Source organism: Erigeron canadensis, chromosome 2 (assembly GCF_010389155.1).
Source record: "Erigeron canadensis isolate Cc75 chromosome 2, C_canadensis_v1, whole genome shotgun sequence".
NCBI lineage: Eukaryota > Viridiplantae > Streptophyta > Magnoliopsida > Asterales > Asteraceae > Erigeron > Erigeron canadensis.
The window spans coordinates 23,339,730-23,364,600 of record NC_057762.1 but is presented as its reverse complement, the minus strand read 5'-3'; the positions used below and the strand labels follow the sequence as shown (position 1 = coordinate 23,364,600).

The window sequence follows — 24,871 nt, the reverse complement described above, 5'->3', positions numbered from 1 at the left end:
CAATATGGTTTATTTTTGGTTGTGGGGTTGGCTATTTGGGTTAGTAGGATGACTCGTCAACCCGAAAATATTTGTTATTTATAGCATTTTTTTATTCGTAATAGATTGACTCACCAACTCATTAATTTGACCCAAAATAAACTCAATAACCTACAACTCATTGACCTATCAAATCGTCAACCTGATTACTTTTGGGGTAACGGGTTGATGGGTTAATGGGTTCTGGTTAATGGGTTGATAAGTTTGGGATGAGATTCTCAACCTGATTTTGATATCAGTTTGGGTTTGACTTTGGATATTTTCATCCCGCACTCTATTACATACTCTACTATTTAAGAATATTTTAGGGTTAAGTGAGATATTTAGTCGTAACTGAAAATCTATAGTATACATCACATTTTACTCGAGTTTATTGTGTGCATCAAATTTTATAAAATTAGAAATACCATTAAAGGAGTTAGTAGCATACATTAGAGGTTTTTCTTTACTATATATGTTAATTGTACATATAATAAAGATTTGAGAAACTCTCTACATATGTATACAGTTAATTAGCCCATGGTTCTTTAATCTTTAGATTAAAAAAAGTTGATTAGCATGAATTCTTGTCTTGTTTACTAAGTCACCCTTGGGAATTTGATTCATGTGTAGTTGTGCACGACAAAAGAAAAAGCCTAACCTACTCTAAAGATGGGATCAATTCACCACGTTTACGGGAAAGAAATAAGATTATTTTGAACTAGTGAGGAAAAAGGAAAATATGAATTGAAAGATTTGGGCGATTTGTCTTTCAAAAAAATAGAGACTAGGTGTATTGTTTACCCGATCAAACTACTGGGCCAAACTAACTGACAATTAATCGAGTAAAATTCATTTTTGAAACATAAGAGAATAATGGGAGACAAAAGAGTATCTCCATGATAAAGTTTTATATAAAAAATAATTTACAAAAAGCTTTTGAAAAAAATTTTGTTTTGACAAAAAAAAAAATGTAAAAAGTAACTCACAATGTCATCTTCCACATGCTTTGGGTCGTAATACCGTTTTTGATGGTATATGGGGGTTGAGATGTAGACAGTCTTACCCCTACCAAACGTAAAGAGGCTGCTTTCAAGTTCTACCAAAGGTAGAAAAAGACCTCCAGCCTTACTGGGCATTAGAATCAAACCCATGAGCTTTGTCTCCAGATGCAAAAGCTCTAACTACTGATCGATATATTTAATAGAGTAATTGTGTAGTAGTATATATGAAGATGTTACAAGTACTTAAAGGCATTATAGCTTTAATTTTAATTTATTGATCAGTTAATTAAGTAAATTTAGGTCATGTGTATACATGCAAGTATGTCATTGAGTGTTGAATGTACTAAATAACTAAATGTATAAAATAATGTATGTATATATTAAGTATAAAATAAATAAATAAGAGTTATTTTTTGTTTATTAAGTCAGTTAACTTTCAGACGGTTTTATGCATAATGATAATCTTTATACATTCATTCAAAATGTAAGTTATAACATATAAATTTTTATTCTTAATCCGTATAATATAAAAATGTAAATTTAACATAAAATGACAAATTCAAAATCTTGAAATCATTTGATATTCTCAATTAATATATGTGATAAATAGACCGTAGTAAAAGTTATATATGATATATAGACATTAGTCTAATTAAATTATCTATACTTGTTACATTATAAGTCTCGAATAAATGGAAAAATGATGGAACTAGCTATGCATATGTGGTACATTGTCTAGATGGTGGAATTTCACTTCTTTAAGGTTTGAACCGATTTGTTAATGACGTACTTAAATAGTAAAACCAGAAAGCAAAAATGGACCCAAAGCTAAAGAAAGTAATATTATTGATGAAAAATGTCGTGATGATGAATCGAAGTGGGGTTTGGTTTGGGGTCTACCATTAATTTCCAACAACCGCACCTAACAAATTCTGTCCGCAAACTACTATACTTTTACGAGTTGGATGCCTCTCTTTCCGACTTGGTTATCATAGTTGTTAAAAAGTGGGGTGCACATTTATAATTCTCCTATAAAATGAAAGATATAGATATATGTTAATTATACATATAATGGTGTTTATAACTTTTTTGGCATGTATATATATAAATAGGTAAACCCATCACTAACACATGCATATCATCATATCATATCGTAATTACTAATTAATTAATTACTAACATAAAGTATAAAGTATATGAGTAATTGAAAGAGTTCTAATCTATTACACGTTACCAACGTAAAAGTACATCGTATCAAGGTAACGTGAAATATAGTTAAACGGGTAGTTGATAAAATACAAAGGTCAAACAACACTACTATAAGATTTGACCAAAAATAGAACCAAATCATCAAGCAATGGTTTTAGAAGTCATGGAATAAGTTTGGTGGGATTTCAAATCAATAAAACACAATTTATCTGTGCATAAATAGAAGAGATATTCTAGAAGGAATTGAACGTAGGTTTTAAGTAAAAAAAAAAAAGTATTAAAGTAAATCAAATAAAACAATAGATTTATATTCACTGAAAATCACTGTGCATCATGAGAATCATCGTACATCAAATGCTTCGTAAATTTTTGTGCATCAATTTAACTATGATCTAAAGGTGGAATCTTGTACTATTTGTTTTATTTTAATACTTATTTCACAATACCCAAACCCATTGAATGTAATATTCTACATAAACATGCAAGAAAATACTTTGAAGTCCCTAAATTCAAATAAAAAAAATAAAATAAGAATTTGTATATGATATATGTATATTATTAAACGTTTAATAATATCCTTCACTGATTACCTCAGTAGTTGAACACTCGGACGTTTGTCCGTGAGGTCTCAAGATTTACAGGCTTTAGGTTTTCTGGGTTTTCGTAGAGCATTTACCGGGTGGGGCGAGTAGGGGGGAAAACGGGTCTTAGGTCCATGGTAATCAGTCAGGATACCCGTGTCCTGACCCTTGCTGTTCTAGAAAATAAAAAATTTATTAAACGTTTATATTATTTCGATTATATTCATATATCAATAAAGTGTCTAATGTAATTATACAAAGCTATTTTGTTAAATGTTTAACGTACGTTGTTGATAAATTATTGATATGTGAATATCATTACATGGTTAATATTTTGTAATCATGTGAAAAAATTATATAAATTTATATTTATCTTTCAAAATACAAAACCAATTATAGCCTTCTAGTTCCCCTATCTTGGTGGCTTTAACACTTTATGCAAATTAAATACAATTTATTTTAAGACCCTTTGTATCTGTCATACGAGATAGGTACCCGTGCAATGCGGCGGTGATGGTAACGGGCAGTGTTAGTGGCGGTGGTGTTAACGATTTGATTATTAATCTTAAAGTAATAAATGTAAATGGTAATGTAGTTATATTATGGTTAAGAGATGTATATTTTGTAAATAACTTTATTAAAAATATAATAGAGATAATAGGTGGAAATATTTAAATTAATTAATAAATGAGATAGATAGTTTGGAAAATTATCAGTGTAAAATATTTTAAGAATATATCGGATAGATTTAGTGTGTGGGTTAAGAATGTGTTGAAAATTAAGGTTAGTTTGTTTATTAATATAGTATAGATATAGATTTAGGAATAAAGGGTTTGGTGGTAGTGTAAATTAAAAGGGTAAAATAGAGATTTTAAAGGTATGTAGAGTGTTTAATTTGGGAGGGCTAGTTTGTTTATATAGAGAGTATAGATACTAAAAAAGATGTGATATTTGTATCATACAACTTGATTAGTTTACCACATAGTACAAATATTAAAACATACTTTATAAACAGTTAATGCATAATTGTGGTAAATTGATTAAGTTATGTAGTACTAATATCACTTCCCATACTATAAGGATACCCACGCGATGCGGTGGTGAATGGTGGTGGTGACATGTAGCGGTAGCGGCGGTGGTGGGGGTGACAATGGTGATGGCGATATAATGGCGGCGACGGTGGCAATAACGAATGTTGGCGTGCGGCCCTAGCGTCGACGGTGACAGTGGTGACGGTGTTGACGACGACGATTGGTGATGGTGGCGACGGCAGCAAGTAGTGTAAATTATTGATGTAATGTGATTTTGATGAATTGTAAAGTATTGAAACTTAAAATCCAACAAAATGAGATTTGCTGTATAATAATATTGATGTTGATAGATAATTAGATTATGGTTTGACCGTAAATTTGTGTGGGTTGAAATTGTTAGGGATATTTTGGGTACATCAATGGATGAATGAGAAGAATATTGGATTCATGAGGGTAATTTAGGTATTTTAAAATCTTAATTAAGTAAGGAGGGGGTTGGGTTTGTTTTATAAGGTACAAGAGAAAGTAACCGCGCGTTGCGGCGGTGGGATGTTGAGAATGATAGGTCATATAGTGTGATAGGTGATAAAAGGTGATAGGTCATACTTCATAGAGTTTGATAGCCAAATGTCTTAGCCGTACGGGTTCCTTACTCGGATTAAAAAAAATTCGAAAGTATATCGAATGACCTCTCTAATGAAAGAGCATGAAATTTAATTTAAGATTACTCATATAACTTTTATAATTTATCGATGTACGATTTTTAAGATAAAAGACTTTGAATGAATTAGATGAATAAAATGATTTATGGAGGAAAGAGGAAAAAAAATGAGTGATTGAGATTTAAGGAGAGAGATGGAAATAAGTGGCTAAAAGTTAAAATTTAAAAAGTTGAAAAAATTTAACGGGAATAAATGATTTATAACGTAGTATTATAGATTAGAGGTCTTAGTTTCGGCCGCTTAAATGGAATAAATGTGATCCAAAATGACGAGTAATTCGAATTGGGTATTCACTATTCTCGGCTGCTTTAGTCGAGTTCCCCCTGGTAACTCGCATTGGGTAATGGGTCATTTTGGGCGGCTTTAGTCGTATTGGGTATTCACTATTCTCTATAAATGCCTATTTAATATTTTGAATAAGCTAAGGTAATGTCTAGTGTATAGCGAATTTCAGATGCGATCATCTAAAAACTACGAATACCAAAAAAATAAAAAAAATAAAAATAAAATTCAGTATGATGAACATGAATATACACATATAAGTGCACCTACTACACGGAATTTTATTAGAGGTGCCCATATGCATCGGAGTAATGCGGGTTATGTTTTATTTAAAGGGTTAGCCGTGTAAATAAAATTAGCTTAATAAGGAAATGAGCCCACAGATCTAACAGGCCATCCTACATTATCCATATATACATGCGTTTAACAATTCGGCTACACCTGAATGCCCATATCCTTTAAATCTAACACAAAGCACGTTAAGACTATTTATTTTTTAAATGCAAATATTAACTTTACTTCTCAAAAGATTGCAAGAAAGCATCTAAACAATCGTAGAGCTAGCACATTAAGACTATTGATTCATTTCCACTACTCCATTCTAACACACTTTCTTCAAGTCTTCTAACATAAACGACATACAACAACCATAAAGTCGTTAAAACATAATCGTTTATGCCTTATGGAGTGCGCTAGTGCCATCATAACCATCAAAGCATTAGAAATCGCAAATTTCAAAATTATAAGTTAGAAATAATCGTTGCCAACTCTTTCCGATCTAAAAGTGACTTCAATTGTGTTACTTTGATCGTCTTTTTCCAATCAGGCATTTTACATATAAAGATGACACTTATTCATCTATTGACAATAATACGAATGCTAAATATGTACGTATATGCTAGTTGCTTTGACATACAATTTACATGATAGTCATAACTTGGAGGGATATATATATTACCCGAATATTGCTAAAATGGATATCTAGTCTACGATCAATTTGAAGATGGAAGCAAAAATCTCGATTCAAACGACATCGATCTGTGTCCTGCATATGTTTCCAACAAACAAAAAAACTAATCATGTCTAAACATACCTAGACAACATTAAACTGTTGTGCATTTTATAGCAATAGCTTAGTCAACTTTAGCTCTAAATGAGACATCTAAAGGAATTCAAACAGTATGTGTTAAATTTTTAGTTCAAATAATATTGGTTGGTTATTATTGACCTTGACATTATATGATCTGGATGAAAAGTAATGGTATGGTTATGTAGTATACTAACCCGAACAGCTGTAACTTTGAAAGGCCTCTCTAGCAACCATTTTCATCGAGCCATCATTCTGGTTTAAAATCGTCTGCATCATCGCCCCCTTCGTTCACATCCTAACCCTTGTTAATTAGTGAAAGGCCTAATTAAGGTTGTAAATAATGTAATTAAACTTTAATAGGCATTAAGCTTCTAATATAATCATATATTTCGAAAGAAATATAGATTATAACTCAACTACAACACAAAAGTTGAAAAGCAACATATAGTTGGGTTTAATCTAACTTGCTATGTGGGTATGAATAAAATGCTACCTTTTGAAAGCATTCCCTTTCATTTTCTCTGTGTAAGTTATATACATATAGTGTGATTGTTAGTGTGTATTCAAAAGGGTCTGAATTAGTATGCATCCATACTAGGTCATGCAGTAACAAGTACACATGAACACAAAATACATAATCATCATTCACAGGTACCCTTGAAAACTTTTTTGAAAGTGCCCATTAGTATGCATCCATCGCCGCTAATGTGGTTAATGTAGTCATTGTAGGGTTTGGCCAAGCAGAAAATACCAACATAGAAATAGACAAATACGAATTTACAAATATATGCATCGAGACATTTTGCCGAAGAAGCTGGTGTGGAATAAAAATATATCAATAAGAGTAAATTAGCAAGTCTAGTAACCTTTAAAAGTTATAAATGTGAAGCTGCAACCCCGTATGAACTTCATTTCTCCCCATTGCAGCATATGGCTTGATATCTCCTTCATTAAGATTCAAAGTTCTATCAGAACACTTATTGATAAGACAAGTATTTGATTATAAAAACAAAATTAAAGATCATATTATTATTATTATTATTATTATTATTATTATGAGAGAGAGAGAGAGAGAGAGATGACCTTGATACATATAAAGTATTTCAACTAATTATGTAATTCACCATCTATCTCAATGCAGGGGATATGGGAGATTTTGGGCCAGTAGTTGAAAGATCCTCTTTCACTTTTACTTTTACTTTCTATTAGTTTTGGGCATTTATGAATTCGTAAACTTAAGAGTGAAGGCAACTGCTTCTCTGGTAGATCTTTTAAGTTTATGCAATACCCAATCTCTAGATGTTTCAAAGAGGTGAGGTGTTGGAGTCCTGTAGAAGCGCTTTCCAATTCCATAAAATTCCATATTCCGAAAGAAGTAAGATTTGAAGGAAAAAGATGAGGAGACAATTCAGTGAGATTCCTCACACCCTCATCCATTACGCCATATAACGATAGGTCAACAAGCGAGGTTGGAAAATTCTGAGGGCCCCACTTTGACATGGGTTTCTTCAACCCCCCTATTCCAAGAATAGTCAATTTTGGAGGCCAATGTCCACGTGGAAAACATCCATCCATGCTAGGACAAAATGCAATTGTCAGATTTCTTAGTGAAGTGAGATTTGGTAGCTCAAGGTCGGGAAAAGACTCCATGTTTTTACAACTCCATATTCCGAGGGTGGTGAGGTGAATAGAATTCAATAATCCATTCATTGATTTCACATTTGGCCAGTTATTAATAAATACACATTCGAGCATTTGTGTGTTGGTATTTTTGCCCATACCAAACAAGTGTGTCTTTCCCATTACAACTAGTTCTTTACAATCTTCAATTGTGAGTGACTTAAGGTTCTGCATTCCTCCTCCTCCTTCTTCTTCTATTGGGAAGGAGACATGTGTAAGCGAACTACATTTAATAATACTCAACCTCTCAATGCTACCCGGGCAATAGATATCCTTCAAGTTTTCACAATTAGTTAGTTCCAACTTCTCAATGTTACCCGGACAACCGCAATCTTTCATATTCTCACAATTAGTTAGTCTCAAAATTCTAAGTGACTTTAGTAGATTGCTCTTATAATCTTCCTCCTTCTCTCCTAATCTCACCAATTCCAAACAACCATTAACTTCTAAGTACCTTAAGTTCACGAGAACTTTACTTGCCTCTTCCTCTGATTCCCACATATATCTTATTTCATTACATCTATTAACCCACACTTGTTCCACTTTCCCGAGATTCTTTATAACACTTCTCCATGCTTCATCATTAAGCCCTGCAATATTATTTATCATCAACTCAGTGACCGACGAAGCTACATGAACTATGCTTCTCAATAAACCACCATTGCCTCCCTTTATATCAAGATATCTCAATGAATCTATTTCTTCGAGTGAGATGTCAATTAATTCAGGACAATCATGTATATAAAGCTCTCGAAGGCATGGAAACACTCCATCAACAACCTCCTTACACGTCGACCATACCCTCCAATGAGGCAAATTTTTAAACCTTAGAGTTTCAAGCGAAGGGAATGCAACACAACCAGTCCCAAGTAGCTCTGAACCCATGACTTTAACCTCCTTCATGCCTTCGATTACCAACTCCTTAAGTGATTGTAGCCTCCCAAATGCTGGCAAAGACGTACATTTTCTACAGCCAACTATCGACATGTGAACTAACTTGTGAAATGAGGGATCACCAACCCAACTTGGAAACTTTGTTCCATGGTATGACACAATTTTGAGTATCGTTAAAGAATCATTACAAGGCTTTAGCTCATAAAGTACTTCATTTTCAAGAGTTTCCGTTTGAGAATCATGAGGTACATCACTCCATGCCAGCTTTACCTCAGTAAGCCTTTTTTCTGATAATTTTGTGTCCCGTGCATGTGTTGAGCTTTGCATTTTGTCCAGCCCCTCAATGGAAATCTTCCCCTCAAGATTATTTAACTCTTTGAGCCTGGTTATTGTAAAACCATCATCTTCTACAACAATGATCTTGGTTAGAGTTTTTAGGTTATTTAACTCACCAATCCCTAAGGGCATCTGCATTAATAATGGAGTATCCCGAATGTCAAAATGAGACAAATTTTTAAGCTTTGAAAAGCTTTTGGGCAACTTACATAATTTATCACAACCATAAACAATAAGTGATTGTAAATTATAAAGAGTGCCCACATTTTCTGGTAGTTCATTAATCTTGGTTTGCGATAAGTTTAGATACCTCAAGTGTTTCAAACGAACAATGCACTGAGGTACCTCGCTTATAGCAAAGCCACTTAAAGAAAGAACCCTCAATAATGGTAGCTCTGGAAGTAGCTGAACCAAAATCTTGTTGGATAAGTAGAAGCAATCTGAACTTCGTTTCACCCCAACAGATAAAAAAGTTCTCAAACTCTTGGCACTTTTAATTGCCTCAAACTTTTGGTAACCAACATACTTCTCACGAATGAAAGACATATGACGGTACTTTGCCAAGGTTTCCTTGTTCATCTTTATCTGATCGGTGAACCTCAAAAAAAAATCTTCGGCGACAAGTGTGGCCAAGTCATTCAAGAGGTCGTGCATTACAAACAACGATTGATCATTAGGTGCATGCTGAAAAAATGACCTCGATAACAACTCATCAAAATATTCATGGCCTAAGGATTCTTCGGTTAACATGCTTTTAGATGATTGTTTAATGAAACCTTCAGCTACCCATAACATAACCAACTCCCTCTTGTCAAACAAAAAGTCTTTAGGAAAAAAGGAGCAATATGCAAATAATTGTTTCGAACATGCTGAAAGCTCTTGGTAACTTAGCTTAAGAGCTGGAACAATATTATTGGCATTCTTAACATGCCACACTTCACTATTTAGCACGTGTCGCCAATCTCTTTCATCTGATCTTTCCCTCAATAGCCTTCCAACTACTTTTAAAGCTAAAGGCAAGCGTCCACAATGTTTGACAATGCCATCACCATGTGGTTTCAACATTGGATGTGAATTAAAGTTATCCGCATCCAATGCATGACGAGCAAGTAAAGACATAGCATCATCATGTGACAAACTATCCAACTTGTCTAGATGATTAAAACCAATTTGTTTGAGCAATCCCTCCTTTCGGGTTGTCAAAATTATTTTACTTCCAAGAGCCCCTGCATCAAATGGCTTTACGAGGTTCTCCCAATTATGATATTCTTCACTCCAGATATCATCTAGTACTAGTAGAAATTGTTTCTCTTTAATTTGATCTAAAAGAGCTATCTGAAGCTCATTTAATTCTTTAAACTCCCTATTTTCACTAGACATTGCTCGAAAGATGGCTTCACTGATCTTAAACACATCAAAATCATCAGAAACACAAACCCACACACGGAGTTTAAAGTGATCCTTCACTTGTGTTTCGTTATATAAACTTCTAGCCAAAGTGGTCTTACCAACACCACCCATACCCACTATAGGTATGACGCTAAATTTTTCTTTACATGGTGTTTGATCATCTCCCAACAACTTGTGAAGCAATTCTTTTTTTTCTCTTTCTCTTCCAACAATCTTAGATGAATCGGGCAAAGAGGTTTCGTTTTTTCTACTGCTCATACGTATGGGGTTTTCAGCTTTCACAATCAATCCCAGAAAATGTGCATCCTTTTCTAGTTGTTGTAACCTAGAGGCAATGCTATCTAACTGGTGACGTAGTTCTTTATTTAGTTTCAAAGATGGGATGAGGTTTCTTACCTTGCTAGTGAACTCACGATGCATGGCTTCGGTTGCCAAACTATCAAGAACATCATCAATATCATAAGCCAAATGTCGGAGTCTGTTGAGCCATGTTTTAACACTTGTATTAGCAGTTTCTTTATCAGAAGCATCATTAAGGAGATCTTGGATCATGGACAACGTATTGCCCAAATTTTTGAGCTGAGATTGAATTCCTTTGGCCCGAACAACCTGCTTCAAAGCTTCATCTCCCAGCTTCTGGAAAACAACTTTGATGAGTGCAGTAACAATGATTTCAGCCATTTTGGTATACTTGTAGGATTTGAGAATGAAATTAGAATTTAGAAACAACCAACTCAACCTTTCTGTTTTAATTAATATAGTGACTTGATTTCTTTCTTCAATTGTGTTATGGTCAATAAGTTTTACTAATATTCTATTATTAATTGAGTACAATATTCTAGTTTTCATATGGCAACAGATGGATCAAGAGTAATGTCAACTTAATATTAACTTTAAATTTATTTTGCACATGGCATTGTCTGTAGGTAGCTGCTCCTAATGAGCATTTAAATGCGTGAATTATGATGAATTATTTATACATTTAAAGAATTAAAACATAATCAGTTTAAATTCATCAATTAAGCTGTTTTTTGATTTATGCAATAAGTTTTTAAATCAATAAAATTTAAATTGTATATGCATAGATAGAAGATATTCTTGAATGAATATAAGTAGTATTCCACATAAACATAGTTTGTTGGGAAGAAAGTACCTTAAGGTCGTAAATTCAGATCCTAAAATATAAGACGAATTATATATGATATTTGAATATCATTATTAAATGTTTAATGTTGTTTGATAATATTCATATATGCTTAATGTTGAATGTTACTTTATACAAAGCTATTTTGTTAAACGTTAACATATATTCTTGATGAATTTATTAATATTATAGTAAGAAAGGAAGAGAAAAATGATTAAAATTTTACAGGAATTCGGTCTATATTTGAACTAGTCTTAATACCCGTACGATGTACGGTATTTATAAGATTGTATTATAAAAAATATCTAATTATGTCACATACATGATTCGTGATTATGAAATAAATAGTGTTTAACCGATGGTTGAAGCTAAAATTATTTTAAATATAATATATGTTTAGTTAAAGTTTTGGATTTATCTTAAATTATTACAATCGCATCAAAATCAAACTTATATGCATAGTGAATGACGACATAGCCTTGTGATTTTGGATGGTAAACTTAAATTTTTTAAGCCTTCATGTTAATAACTTATTATAAGTAATATAAGTAATAGGAATCAGAAAAAAGTTATAGTATCACTATTAGGAATAGCCTTGGTAAATATCAATATTTATATATATAATAACTTGGCATGCATATTTTGAATTATATTAGGATGTAGTTTGATATATAAGTACTACTCTTAAAACAAATCTAAAACAATACCTCTTGAGAGGTAAAAATCATGTTCATATATTTTTTGTTTCTTTGATGGATTGGAAAAAGAAAGCTATAATAAATAACATGAATATATAACATGTAAATAGATACCTTGATAAATTAAATATATGATGATGTTTATATAGTAATCGTAAAAAAAAAAATAAACAGAACCACATAAAGATATATATAGTATCACATACCATAATTCCATTTGAAAAAAATTATGATCCATTCTATATGAATTAGTTATAAGTATAGGTCCTATAGGATACCAAATTAAAGTGATTGAAGAATTTTGTTCACGGGTTACGCCAGATTTTATATTGTATTTCAACAAAGTAGTTTCCTAATAAAATTAGGATTAATTAAAAAATAATATCGATAGGTAAAATCTTTTGTATGGAACTAATTTAGGATTAATATGCATATTAATAAGGACACGTGTCGCTTAAGTATTATGCCATATGCTATTTTAAAAAAACCACAATCCTGTTTTAGTTTATTGGTAGATTAACCATAAAATAATGTTATTATAAAAACTTAGAACTTTTAGAATTCTTATAATCTGAAAAGTTGACAAGACAATAGATTTTTGAGTTAAATATGCTTTCTATAACTAACCTTGAAGCTGGTCGATCATCGATGATAACTTTTAAAGACAATTGGTTCCAGATTGACGAACGGATGAATAAAAAAGTCGACGTATATTATACACACATTAGAAGAAATTTAGACTTAGATATCTATCTCATTAATTTGTTTAATAATATACTTGTAGTTGGAAACTAAGTTCTCACGAAAAAATTATTAATTAACATAATATATAATACATTATTATATTATATTATATTTTATAAGATATATACTAAATTTAATTAATAGATTTTAAAGATTACACTAAATAATACACGTGTCGATTAAAGGTTGTGTCATTTGTCGCATTAAAAACTATACAATCATGTTTTAGTAACCAATATAATAATTATAATTATATTGTAAACATGTGAGAAATTTATATAAATTTATAATTATTTTTCCAAAAATCAAAACCGGTCAGTTATAGCCTTCAACTTAAAAATCATTTAAAACCAAATATATCACTCGTATTCTACTTCAAAATCCATGTTCTGCATGGTTATCATCAATTCTTGTATTTAGACACTTTGATCTATAATAAGTTAATAACAGCTCGTACCCGATTTGTTGTACTTAACCTACACCGCCCGTATATATCTTCCAAATTCGATATTATCATTTCAAGAAATTAACTTTACGTATTAAGATTAAGGTGGTGTTTGATAAACTCTTAATTAAAAAGTCATGACTTAATTTTAATTGTCTTAATCTATTAAATCAAGAAAATATGTTTGTTTTTGACTTAATAAACCAAAAAATAACTATATTGACTTAATCTATACAGACATTGTATATCCATTCAATCACTTTCTCCATTCAGTCACTTAAAACAAACAAGCCCTAAGATAATAAAAATTTGATAAATGATTTGGGTGTCAATACAGGTCTGAAACTCTGAATCTAATTGATACACATAAAGAATATATTCATAAGTAAAGGTTATATGAAAGTTTGGTTGAATAGCTAAGTTGAAAGTTGAAACATAAAGAGAAGCCTGTTGATTAGCCCACTTTGTACATTCGCATATACCTTTCTTATACGGCCCATAATATTGTAGGCCACAATAAAGCTAACAAGGCCCGAGTGGCTTTACGACTATACTGTCAACCAAGGTTGTAAAATTTCTCGATTTAGCCGAGTACCCAAAATAAACTCCTGATTTTCCACCTCGCTGAGTCGAATCCGAGTCATGAATTCTCTAACCTTAATATGGATAAAATGATAATGAAGCGTGAATCTATCAACTAATCTACCGTTTAATTTTCAAGTTTGAATTATTATGTTAATATTTTTAAACAATTATGTTTAAATTTAAAGTTTAGAATATATTTTTAAAGCTCTATTACATATAATTTTAAAAATACTTATATATGTATATAAAGTTCCAATTCGAGTTCTCCCCAAGTCGAGTCCGATTCACGAGTTCCCCAAACTTGCTGTTAACACATGTTTAAAACCAGTGACATCCAAAAGTAAAAATCTAAGGGTGTCCAGTTATAAATAATCCACTAATGCTTAAAACTATTTACTTAATAAATTATATTGGTCTCAATCCTTGGATAACATGAGTTCAAATATGATTTTCCATAAATTTGTTAAAATTTTAAACGCAATTAGTTTTAATTTTAACAACCACATCAGCCATTATTACACATATACTAGAGCCATTTGATAAGAAACATCTCTTGTGATTTAAATATATTCATAGAGTTCAATTGATGGTGAGATTCCATAAAAGATAATAAAGTGTATGAAACATGGTGAGATTCCATAAAAAAAAGAGAAAAAAATTATGAAACATGTCTCATGATTTGAAAGGTTATTGAAGAATCAAAATTAGCATATGTGATACAATTGCCTTAGTGTATATTTATGGAAAATATGTCAGAGATCTTTTTTCTTATCAAACTCTATAAAGGGGAGGAAGTGGAAGCGAGGAACGAGTTTACCGCCAGCGGCGCCGCACGGTAACACCGCCGCCGGTGGTTTACTGAAGGAGAGAGATAAAAGAATTCGAGGTTCTTCACCGCGTGAAGGGAAAGTGGAGAGAGGAGAGAGACGACACCACATGATTTGGCTGACAGAGTTAGTGAAGGGGTTATTTTTCTTTTTAAATGATCAATGGAATTTATATATATACATATTATATATGGATATCTATATTCCCAAAGAAGAAGATAGAAAGAACAATGCAGAACCCACCACTAGGTCAGTTTTATCTTTTTATATTTTCTTTTAATTATTGTTAATTATATTTTAGTCCCTGTAACTTATCAAATTATTTATATTAATTGTATTTCAGCCTATGTATTTTCAATTCTTATATTATTGATTATATAGTTTTTGAAATTATATATTATTAAAAATAAATGAAAAGGTGGAGATTGGGGGAAGTTTGAGGAAAGTGGCGTTAGTAATTTAGAAAAAATTGGGAAAGATTGAAAAAAATTAAAGTAAATGGTTTTTATTGGTTAGTGATAACGTGAAAAAGTGGTAAGGATATCCAGATTTTAACATGATATTCATATAGGTTCATATAAGTTAACATAGGAAACTCGGAAAGATCTTCCAAAAATATTTCTTCGGGAAATGAATTTGTAACGGAAGACAGAATTATACAAATTGAACACCCTATATATAAATTGAATCATGAAAGTGGAAAAATATGTTTAATATAACTTATGAGAATAAATGACGCTTATATTTATTAGGTTTGTTGAGAATTCCGCTTCGACTTCAAGATAATGCTGTTTATTATTCTTTTTGTTTGATTTAGAGTTTCACATAATTAATGATCAGTTCTAATATAGTCATATCTATAGAGTATAGACAACGTTGACATTGACACATTGTACATCAACTTCCGTTCACTCTAAGAACTTTACCTTTCGTCTCTCTTTATCTAAAGATTTGTTTATTATTTTTTTCTAAGTAAGTTTCGATTCAGACGTGTTGTAGTCAATTTTAACCAGAGATTTTCTGGAACTCCAACCCCCTCCTTATGGAAAATTTCTTTGAGATGAGAACCCCAATACTCGAATTTGAGACCTTAAGTAAACTCATCCCGAGCCCACATAATAGATTTAGAAGATACCCCTGGCCACTAGGGTTTAAGCTAGTGGTTTTTGTTTATTTACTTGCATGGGGCGAAATAATTATCTCTTTCACAAGTAAAGTAACAGATCAAATAACAAAAATCCTTTCTATAATACGTTCCATGGACTTCCAGCTTTAATTTTAGTGACCACGTAATGCACTACTATCACATATTATCTAAAAAAAAATGAAAAACTTTAAAACTTGCATTTAGCCTAATCCGGACATAAATTGAACTATTCTGGCTCTATTTTTGTAGGTGTGGTCTTCTTTTTCTCATTCGCTTTATCGAGCATCGTTTCCAATTTGGCTTCCATTTCGTCCATCTGCAATCCCACCAACAAATCCATTTTCGTTATCATTAATTTTCAACATAATGTAACAAACTTTGAACGAATGTCTATAGTAGGAAATAACTAAAGTTATGTGTATTGTATGTAAACAACTTGAAATAATGTTTATTGTATGTAAGAAAATGTATCAAACCAATTAAAATCTGACAAGTGACACCTATATATGGTTGTCACGTATGTTTTCTTACATACAATAAACATTATTTCGAGTTGTTTACATACAATACAGACGAATTTAGTTATTTTCTACTATAAACATTCGTTCAAAGTTTCTTACATTTCATGATACTTATCCCTAAAAATAAATCCACTAAAAAAAAACATCAGTTTTGTATGTTTATGTATTTACATATTATATCGCCTTCACACGATACAAATAAAACATTAGCCATCTTCTTTGCTCGCAAATTATAATCAGTACTATTCATCAAGTATATATAAGGGAGGTGATGTGCATAAAGAATTTTTCCGGAGAACCTCTTGGCCATATTTGCAAAAAGTAAGAATGAAACCATTGACATCTGTCTCAAAAAATTGCGGGCTTTGTGTATCAATTTGATACTTACATATATTTTAGAAGGGAAAAGTAAGTTTGAGGCTCATATCCAATTTAGATGAAGAATCTTCTTACATTTCATATTTTTAATAGATACTTAACTATTAAAATATTAAATTAAATTTGAAAAGTTTTTCACCCGAGGTGAGACAACGATATTCACTTTCCCGGACGAATAGTCAATAACTTAATACTCCCGGGTACCTACTCCATTTGCGAAGAAAGTGGAGTTAATTTCCTTCGTCCTTTTACAAATTTAAATATATTGTTTTAGTTTCTTGGGAAGGCAATGTTAATATAATATTATAGATTTTATCCTCTTAGAAATATATTGTTAACTATTACGAGTATTTGATTATTTGAATTGAGAATTGTTGTTTTTTAAATTATCAAGTTGGCTAAGAGGCTACCCAATGGGACTCGTCCCACACTCGTCTGATATGGAGGGACTAGTGAACACCATTGGGTGAGACTAGTACTTCACTCGTCTCTCGCACTCGTCCGCCCCACTCGTTCCTGCAGGGACGAGTTCATATAGGTATTTTTTGTTTTTTTCTTTTATTTTAATCTAATATACAAGGAAGAAGACAAAAAAAATTAGTAGATCCAAAACTAGTCCTTGGAGGATGAATGCATTGGGTGCATTTTGAGGGGATTAGTCTTTGAAATATTTTTTGCTGATGTGACGCTGACAGGGACTAGTGCTTGAGAGATGAGTCATACCCATTGGGTAGCCTCTAAGTTAATGGGCACGATGACTATTAAACTGTTAAAAGTAAATTTTAAGAAACAACATACCGAATACATATGTAAGGGTAATAAAAAAACCATTTTCTTCTTCTGTATTAATTCGTCTTTAGTTTGAAAATATAATTATCAGCTATTAACTAAAAGTGAATGGTTTACGGATCAACTAGTTAGCGCGCAATTCAGGTTTTAACAAAAATGCGAGGGTTAAATAAGTCTTGTTAATATTATTCGAGGAGGGGGGCCTAAGTTGACCATTACCTTTGGATGGTGGGAACATGTTCTATTCGACAGCTATCGATAAAAAATGATACTCTAATAAATAACTTAACACTCTATCTTGTACTCGTCATATGAATTAGAGGGGTGTTACCTTGTCAATAATATCAGAGACCTTTTTGGCATCCTTTCCGATGGTATCAGCAACCTTTTCAACTTGTTCTAATTTTTGTTTAAATTGACTGCCTTCTGGTAGATCATCGGCCATATCTCCAACAAAGTCTTCCACCTTCTCTGCGATTTCTTCCACTCGATCGGCCACATTATCAACCGCCTCCTCTACTTTGTCGAGTTCCTCTGTCAAATACATTACAATCTCTATTCAATGTTCTGTTTACCTTTCCTAATTTTGGTCTTATATGTGTTCGTTTCCAAATAACTAGCACGTTACCCGCGCAATGCGGCGGTAGTCGTGGCGGCGATGATGTGGTGGTAGATGCGACTATTTGTGGTAGATGAGACGTCGATTGATGTAGATTATTAATGGAGATATATTAAAAAATAAAGGATTGATAGTATAACGTAATCATTATTGTTAAGGGGTAGTGTAAGTAAAAATATTTTAATGCTAAGTAAAAATATTACATATCTTAAGGGTGGTAGATGAAAATATTACATGGAAGGACATTTTAGACATTTCCCCATGTAACTTTCAACATGGAGGTATTTTCTTATAAGCAGTATAGATAAGTACACAATAATTGACATATTATATATCTTCCAAAATCATAATATATACGAGTATTTTGAGTTAAAATTTTTCCATCAGTTCTAGGTAACACTTTTTTTTTTCTTTTCTTCAATATGGGTGATACTATGTTTCTTTAATTAGTGTAAAAAGCTACTTGCAACTTATGAGTTTGCCCAATTGCCCTTTAATTTTATTCTCCTCAGTATACTGACCATGATAAATTGATAAGGATAAATTTGTGATTTTTAGAATGAGTTTATCATAATTAAAAAAAATGAGGTACTATATTGCCAAATTGAGGAAAACAGAATTAATAAAAACATTACCCAAAACAAAGATTCTTGAAATCTCCAAAATCAACGATAATAACTCAATCAATCATGTTAAATATTTGAAAAGGCTAGTTGGTAGCTGCATCAAGATCATGAAGCATTAAGCTTTTTAGCGTCAGCTTCTACCAATATTTCGTCGACCTATTAAGTATGGTTATGTAAATTGTGATAATATAGATATTACCTTTGATATTTGCAAAAGGACCCCATTTGTTTGTGAAAAATGGTACAACAAGAGCCAATACAACTCCAGGGATCCATGCTGGCCTGTACGAATGCGATAATATCATTTACTAAATTTCTAACAATCTCCAAAAACATAATGATGTAAATATAAACTGAATTCATAACATACATATATATAGAGGCGGTACTAGAAAAATTTTCCAAAAAAAAAAACAAAATTAAAAAGTCAGTGAAAAACAAATTTAAAAGGGGTTAAAAACCTGTAGAAAATTTTTAAAAAATGATGAAAAATTTAAGAAAACATGAAAAAATCTAAATTTTGAAGGGGACATTTGCCTCCCCCACATGTGGTACCGCCACTGCATATATACACACCAATGAGTTTTAGCTCAACTGACACTGACTGAGAAACGAGGAGACAGATTTGGAATTATATATATGTCTCAAGTTTGAATCCACTCCAGAACGTATTATCTGACAATTGGCCTTTAGGTGACGTGTTTTTCCCAAAAATTAATGGTTTTGGCTACCGAGCCATGTTTGTTATTCGTTGGCTTCGATCTGAAGTGCTTTTCGGTTTTGGACGGTTTTTTCTTTAAAAAAATCTGTAGTTATATATGTATTTAGATCTGTGCTAACACTTTCACTCACAATATATAATCTGTATGCTTTGAAGCAGTTTATATTTTCACAATCTATAAATTATTTGGTCACAGGCTCTCTAGAATGTGTGGATGTGTACGTATTTAATAAAAAGTTCACAAAAGTTAGTGATAATAATGCTACAAACAATATAATTGAATCTACCAATCTAAGATGAGTTTACTTTACAATTCCTTTAAGCTAGCTCGTTAAGGGTTAATTTAAGCATTTTTAACAATCCAATCAGAACTCATAACTAATTACCAGTTTTCAGACAAATGAATTCCAAAAGGCAGGAAATCCGCAGCTTGATCCCCACTGTGGACTACAATTTCCCTGAAATAAATATTTATAACACAAAAACTATATATTAACTCTTCAAAATTAAAAATACAAATACTCATATTAACTAATGATAAAAAAAAAAAAAAAAAAAAGTATTATTCCAATGAGCTCTTGGTGTTAATTTTGGTGCAAGCTAGGGAAGGTAGAATCTTTAATTACTAACTTGGGGAAAATTTAAATACTAACACGTTCCAAAAAAAGAAAACTAATAATAAGATTATACTCCGTATATGTAATAAACATATGATCAAACTAAACTAATGTATCTTTAAATAATAAAGGAAAGTACTTACATCTTTGATTTTAATATTTGGTTGCTAGAGCTGAGGTACCTCCTATTAGCGGGTGAAAAACACCCGATGGATTTTGGAAGTTTGTAGGAGGAGGAGAGGGGATCAAATCTTGATTGGCATGAAATTTTTTGAATGCCATTTAAATTACAGGTTACAAAAGATGTCGTTGATGCCATTGAAAAAAAAATCCAACCGCTTCAAGAATCTGTTTGAGCTTCTATAAATGAATTAATTAAAACAACTAATTAATATAGACTGATCAATAAAATGTTAGAGGATGAAGATCTGGGAGTCTCAAGTCAAAGATATGATGGAGTTTATGGTGCATGTGTTTTGAATTTTATATTTAGGCTACTCACTTTTCGAAATAGTATCAACTTTCAAGACATAATTTAATATACAAATAATATAGCCTAGTTTAGTAAAAATCATTCTAAATATATCAAGATATGTGGCGTTTGGTTGATATATCTATGATAGATTTGGAATTGAATTTCATATTTTAGTTTATACTAAACTAGATTATTTCTCGCATGATATATGGGACAAACATATTAAGCTTTTAATTTAACATAATTTGAATATTAGATAAGACATAATAAAATAAGATAATAATATTTTTTTAAATCATATAACAAAGGATGAGGAAAATATGTATGATATATCTTTATATAATTATAATGTAATGTTATATAAATAGGTAGAGGTTGGGTATGGTAAAACAAGTATTAAAATAAAACAAATAAATCAAGATCTTGACCATTAGATCATAGTTAAATTGATGTACGAAGATTCACGAAGCAATTGATGTGCAATGATTTTCATGGTGCACGGTAATTTTCAACAAAAAGAAATTTATTGTTTTATTTATTTTACTTTAATACTTGTTTTATTTTACCTAGAACTTATATAGGTAATACATGTTTCAAATTTAATACAACACTCCTACATATAATTTTTCTTAAGCTTTAAAATTATAGATTTACTCTCATTTATCTAATTAAGTTTTTTTCTTTTTATGTTGGCATAACTATAATAGCTTGCGATTCATAAATATTTACATTAAAATTTATATAAAATAAGTCTTGTTAATTTATAAATTTTTAGAGCTTGTTTAATTTTACATTAGAATTTATAAGAGCTTATTAATTTTACACTAAAACTTATAAAATATAGATATATATATATATTTTTAATCAATAATTTACACTTTTTAACCTTAAATGTTTAATTTATATTTATTATAATTTTTGGTTATCAACTTGAGAAGACTATCTTTAATTTTTCATCATTTAATTAACTGAACAAATTTGAGATATGAAACATTGTCTATTAAAAAGTATTTCAAAAGATGAAATACGATATATGTGTTCAATGTTCTAGAATTATATTTTGTTGAATTTGTTTTTATTTATACTTTTTACATTTGAATTTATATATTGAATATTTATCTTATTAATTAAAATGTTATAAAAAAAAATCTGTGTATTTTATATGGGCATAATATCGTATTAAATCCCGTAACCATAGTGATTTTATAATAATGGATTGAACTTAATTATACGGGGTATAATATCATAGAAAAAATCACTAGCCAAATGTATAAATGTATCATGAGATCTGAAAACCATCACATATATTAGTCCACGACCCAATTTTATGCATAATCCCATGTTTACTAAAAATGGAAAATGAAGTCAGCAAATGATCCAAGAGTTATTATTGAAAGTTTTTTTTTTTTTTTTCATTCAATGGTTGAGACCTTTTCAAAAAAGAATAAAAGGTGTTGTTTTATAGTTATTGGTAGATTATAAAGCAAATTCCTATTATTTAAAATTTAAGTTTCAATATTTACTTTTTCATAATATTCCCTTATCTATTTAATATTTACCTAAAACGAGAGCAAGTACCCGCGCGTTGCGGCGGTGAGATGATGGAGGTGATAGGTCATATAGTGTGATAGTCAAATGCCTTAGCCGTATGGGCTCCGCCCTCAGATTTAAAAATTCGTCGAAAGTATATCGAATGACATCTCTAATAAAAGAGCATGAAATTTTTAAAATACCCATATAAATTTTATAATTTATCGATGTACGGTATTTTGAGATAAAATATTTTGAATGAATTGGAAGAATAAATGATTTATGGAGGAGAGAGAAACAAATGATTGGTTGAGATTTGAGTAGAGAGAAAGAGTGTTAGGTAAATATAGAATTGAAATATGAGCATTTTGGGAAAGTAAATGTTGAAACTTAAAATGTAAACAGGGGAGATCTGCTTTATAATATAGTATAAATAACTATATTACCCTTTCTCTTTTTTAAAATCTCAACCAATCATATTTTTTTCTCTCTCCTTCATAAATCATTTATTCCTCCAATTTATTCAAATTCTTTTATCTCAAAAATCGTGCATCTATAAATTATAAAAATTATACGGGTGTTCTTAAAATTTTATGTTTTTCCATTAGAGATGTCATTCGATATACTTTCGAGGAGTTTTTAAATCCGATGGCGGAGCTTGTACGGTTAAGGCATTTGGCTATCACACTCTATGACCTATCACCCCACCATCTCACCGCCGCAATGCGCGGGTACTTGCTCCCGTATGTTTAAATGGTTGTTTAAAGATGAAAGAATACCATTATTGTGTTGGAATATAAATATATACTATTCAAAATGAAATCTCCATTCCTTGGGAATGAATAGTGAATTTCATTTCGTCCATCACTTCTGGAACTGATTGGTTGCTTGTTGTGACAGCCAAGGTCTGAACATTGCCCCAATTCCCTCACTGGGTTCCTCTCTGTTCAACACAACATTAGGGTCGTCCCTTCATTCTATACTGACCCCGGTCCGGCTTTCGGGTGCTTGCCAGTTCTGAATGACTTCACTTAGCTTGCCATGTTCTTACAATAAAGAATCTTTTCTCTGCGCCAGCTCTAACAAACTGGTTTTTCTTTCTCACAAAATTAGGGAAATCATTAGATTTTTCTTTCTTTTTCGGTAGAACTTTTGAAAAATCAAAAATATTTCGTCAAATCACAGTTCTTCAAATTCTAATTTTTTTACAGATATCAATCATTTCTTCTAAAAACATTATGTGAATCAAACGTGCCTTTAATAAATATTTTCGAGTTTTCACAAAATACCAATACAATCGTAAGCCAGATTGGAGAATTACAAAGGGCCCAAATCGAAAATCCTAATGGAAAATCTGGTATGCGTGCAATTCACAAATTTTGTTTACGGTTTTGACCTTTTGGATAAGTTTTTGATTTTTGAGATAAAAAATTTTTAAAATTTTCTTTACCTGTATTACTTAAAAAATAGAAAAAAATAGGAATGATATATATCTCCGTGAACTAATTAATTCATCATTAGTGCATTTCGCTTTTAGATTAAATATTATGTAACAATCAACATGTGTAATTATTAACTCTTTTTATGGTATTGAAAGTAATTCTGGCATATTCCAATAATATTATTGTTATTTTTTTTATGTCTTTTGTGTACTGTAATTACAAGTTTAGAAAAATTTGTTAACAATCTTATCCAAAAAGTCAAACTTTTATTAAAACGTCAAAATTGCAATCCGGATTTGCGATTTTGGGCTGCGATTCTCCAATCTGGTTTTCAATTTTGGGGTTTTTTGTGAATACCCAAAAAATAGTGTATTTAGGATGATTTTTAGGTATTTAGGCTATTTTCTAAATTTAGCATTAACTAAATGTTAGGTACAAAATGTAATGTAAGTGCATGTGGGCACAACAAAACCCAAATTTCGGCGAAGCAAGGTATGGGGGGTATGATGTAGAAAACGTTGTCAAAGCGAAGTCAAAAGTTTATCAATCGTATAAATGGTCCAAATGAGTCGTATGTGTTTGTTTTTCACTAGATTGGCCCAATTGAGCTTTAAAACTCGCTTGTTATCTCATGTGGGCTAATAAGCCTAATATGTTTCTCGATCATTCGTTTGGGCCTAACAGGCCAAGTATGTATATATGTCTAATTATTTGTATAAATAGGTCAAATGGGTTGTTGCGTTCGTCTAATTAAGGGTACTTATTTGGTCTCCTTACATGTTGAATGTTGTGGTGGTTATAAGTGTAGGAACTTTGCACTATAATATGGTATCTGCAGTTTATTTTAACCTTGAAACTTGTAACACTTAATTTATATGTTAATGAACTAGGTCCCTAAGATTGATCTCACTTAAGTCCTCTAAAAAGATTAAGTCGGCTCTGGTAATAACGTAGGTTAATGGTGATGTAATTTACATATGACAAATACATATGCATGACTATAATCATTTTGCAATGTCAAATACATATGATATGTCAATGTATTATGTATCAATTATGTGTATGATGATAATTTATATAAATAGGTATAAGCGTTGTCTCAAATTGTGGATGAGATGCAAGAAAAACAAAAATTACAAGAAAAGGAGAGTGATTAGATGAAAAAAACGTAAGGAAACTCAAGGAAACGAGCTAGAGAATTTGAAAGCAAAAATAAGCAAGAAACGGAACAAATGAAAGCGACCATTAGGGGTGAGCAAAAACCGAACCGGAAAACCAAAAACCGAAAAAAACGACAAAACCAAAC

At 31.2% G+C, this 24,871-nt stretch overlaps 2 protein-coding genes across 2 annotated transcripts; both read right to left on the bottom strand.

Moving 5' to 3' along the window:
• Positions 1-5,602: 5,602 nt before the first annotated feature.
• LOC122587899 (putative disease resistance RPP13-like protein 1) lies at positions 5,603-10,938 on the bottom strand. Its single transcript, XM_043760053.1, has 5 exons — positions 7,922-10,938; positions 7,021-7,861; positions 6,804-6,882; positions 6,132-6,232; positions 5,603-5,892 (listed from the first exon to the last, which is right to left on the bottom strand). The coding sequence occupies exons 1-2, from the start codon at positions 10,936-10,938 to the stop codon at positions 7,045-7,047; spliced, it is 3,834 nt and encodes a 1,277-aa protein (XP_043615988.1). The 3' UTR covers positions 5,603-5,892; positions 6,132-6,232; positions 6,804-6,882; positions 7,021-7,044.
• A 5,008-nt stretch (positions 10,939-15,946) lies between these two features.
• Positions 15,947-20,366, bottom strand: LOC122586349. Its single transcript, XM_043758347.1, has 5 exons — positions 20,262-20,366; positions 19,888-19,959; positions 18,980-19,062; positions 17,867-18,069; positions 15,947-16,163 (listed from the first exon to the last, which is right to left on the bottom strand). Coding segments are annotated over exons 1-5 (450 nt in total). The 5' UTR covers positions 20,264-20,366; the 3' UTR covers positions 15,947-16,073.
• Positions 20,367-24,871: the final 4,505 nt, after the last annotated feature.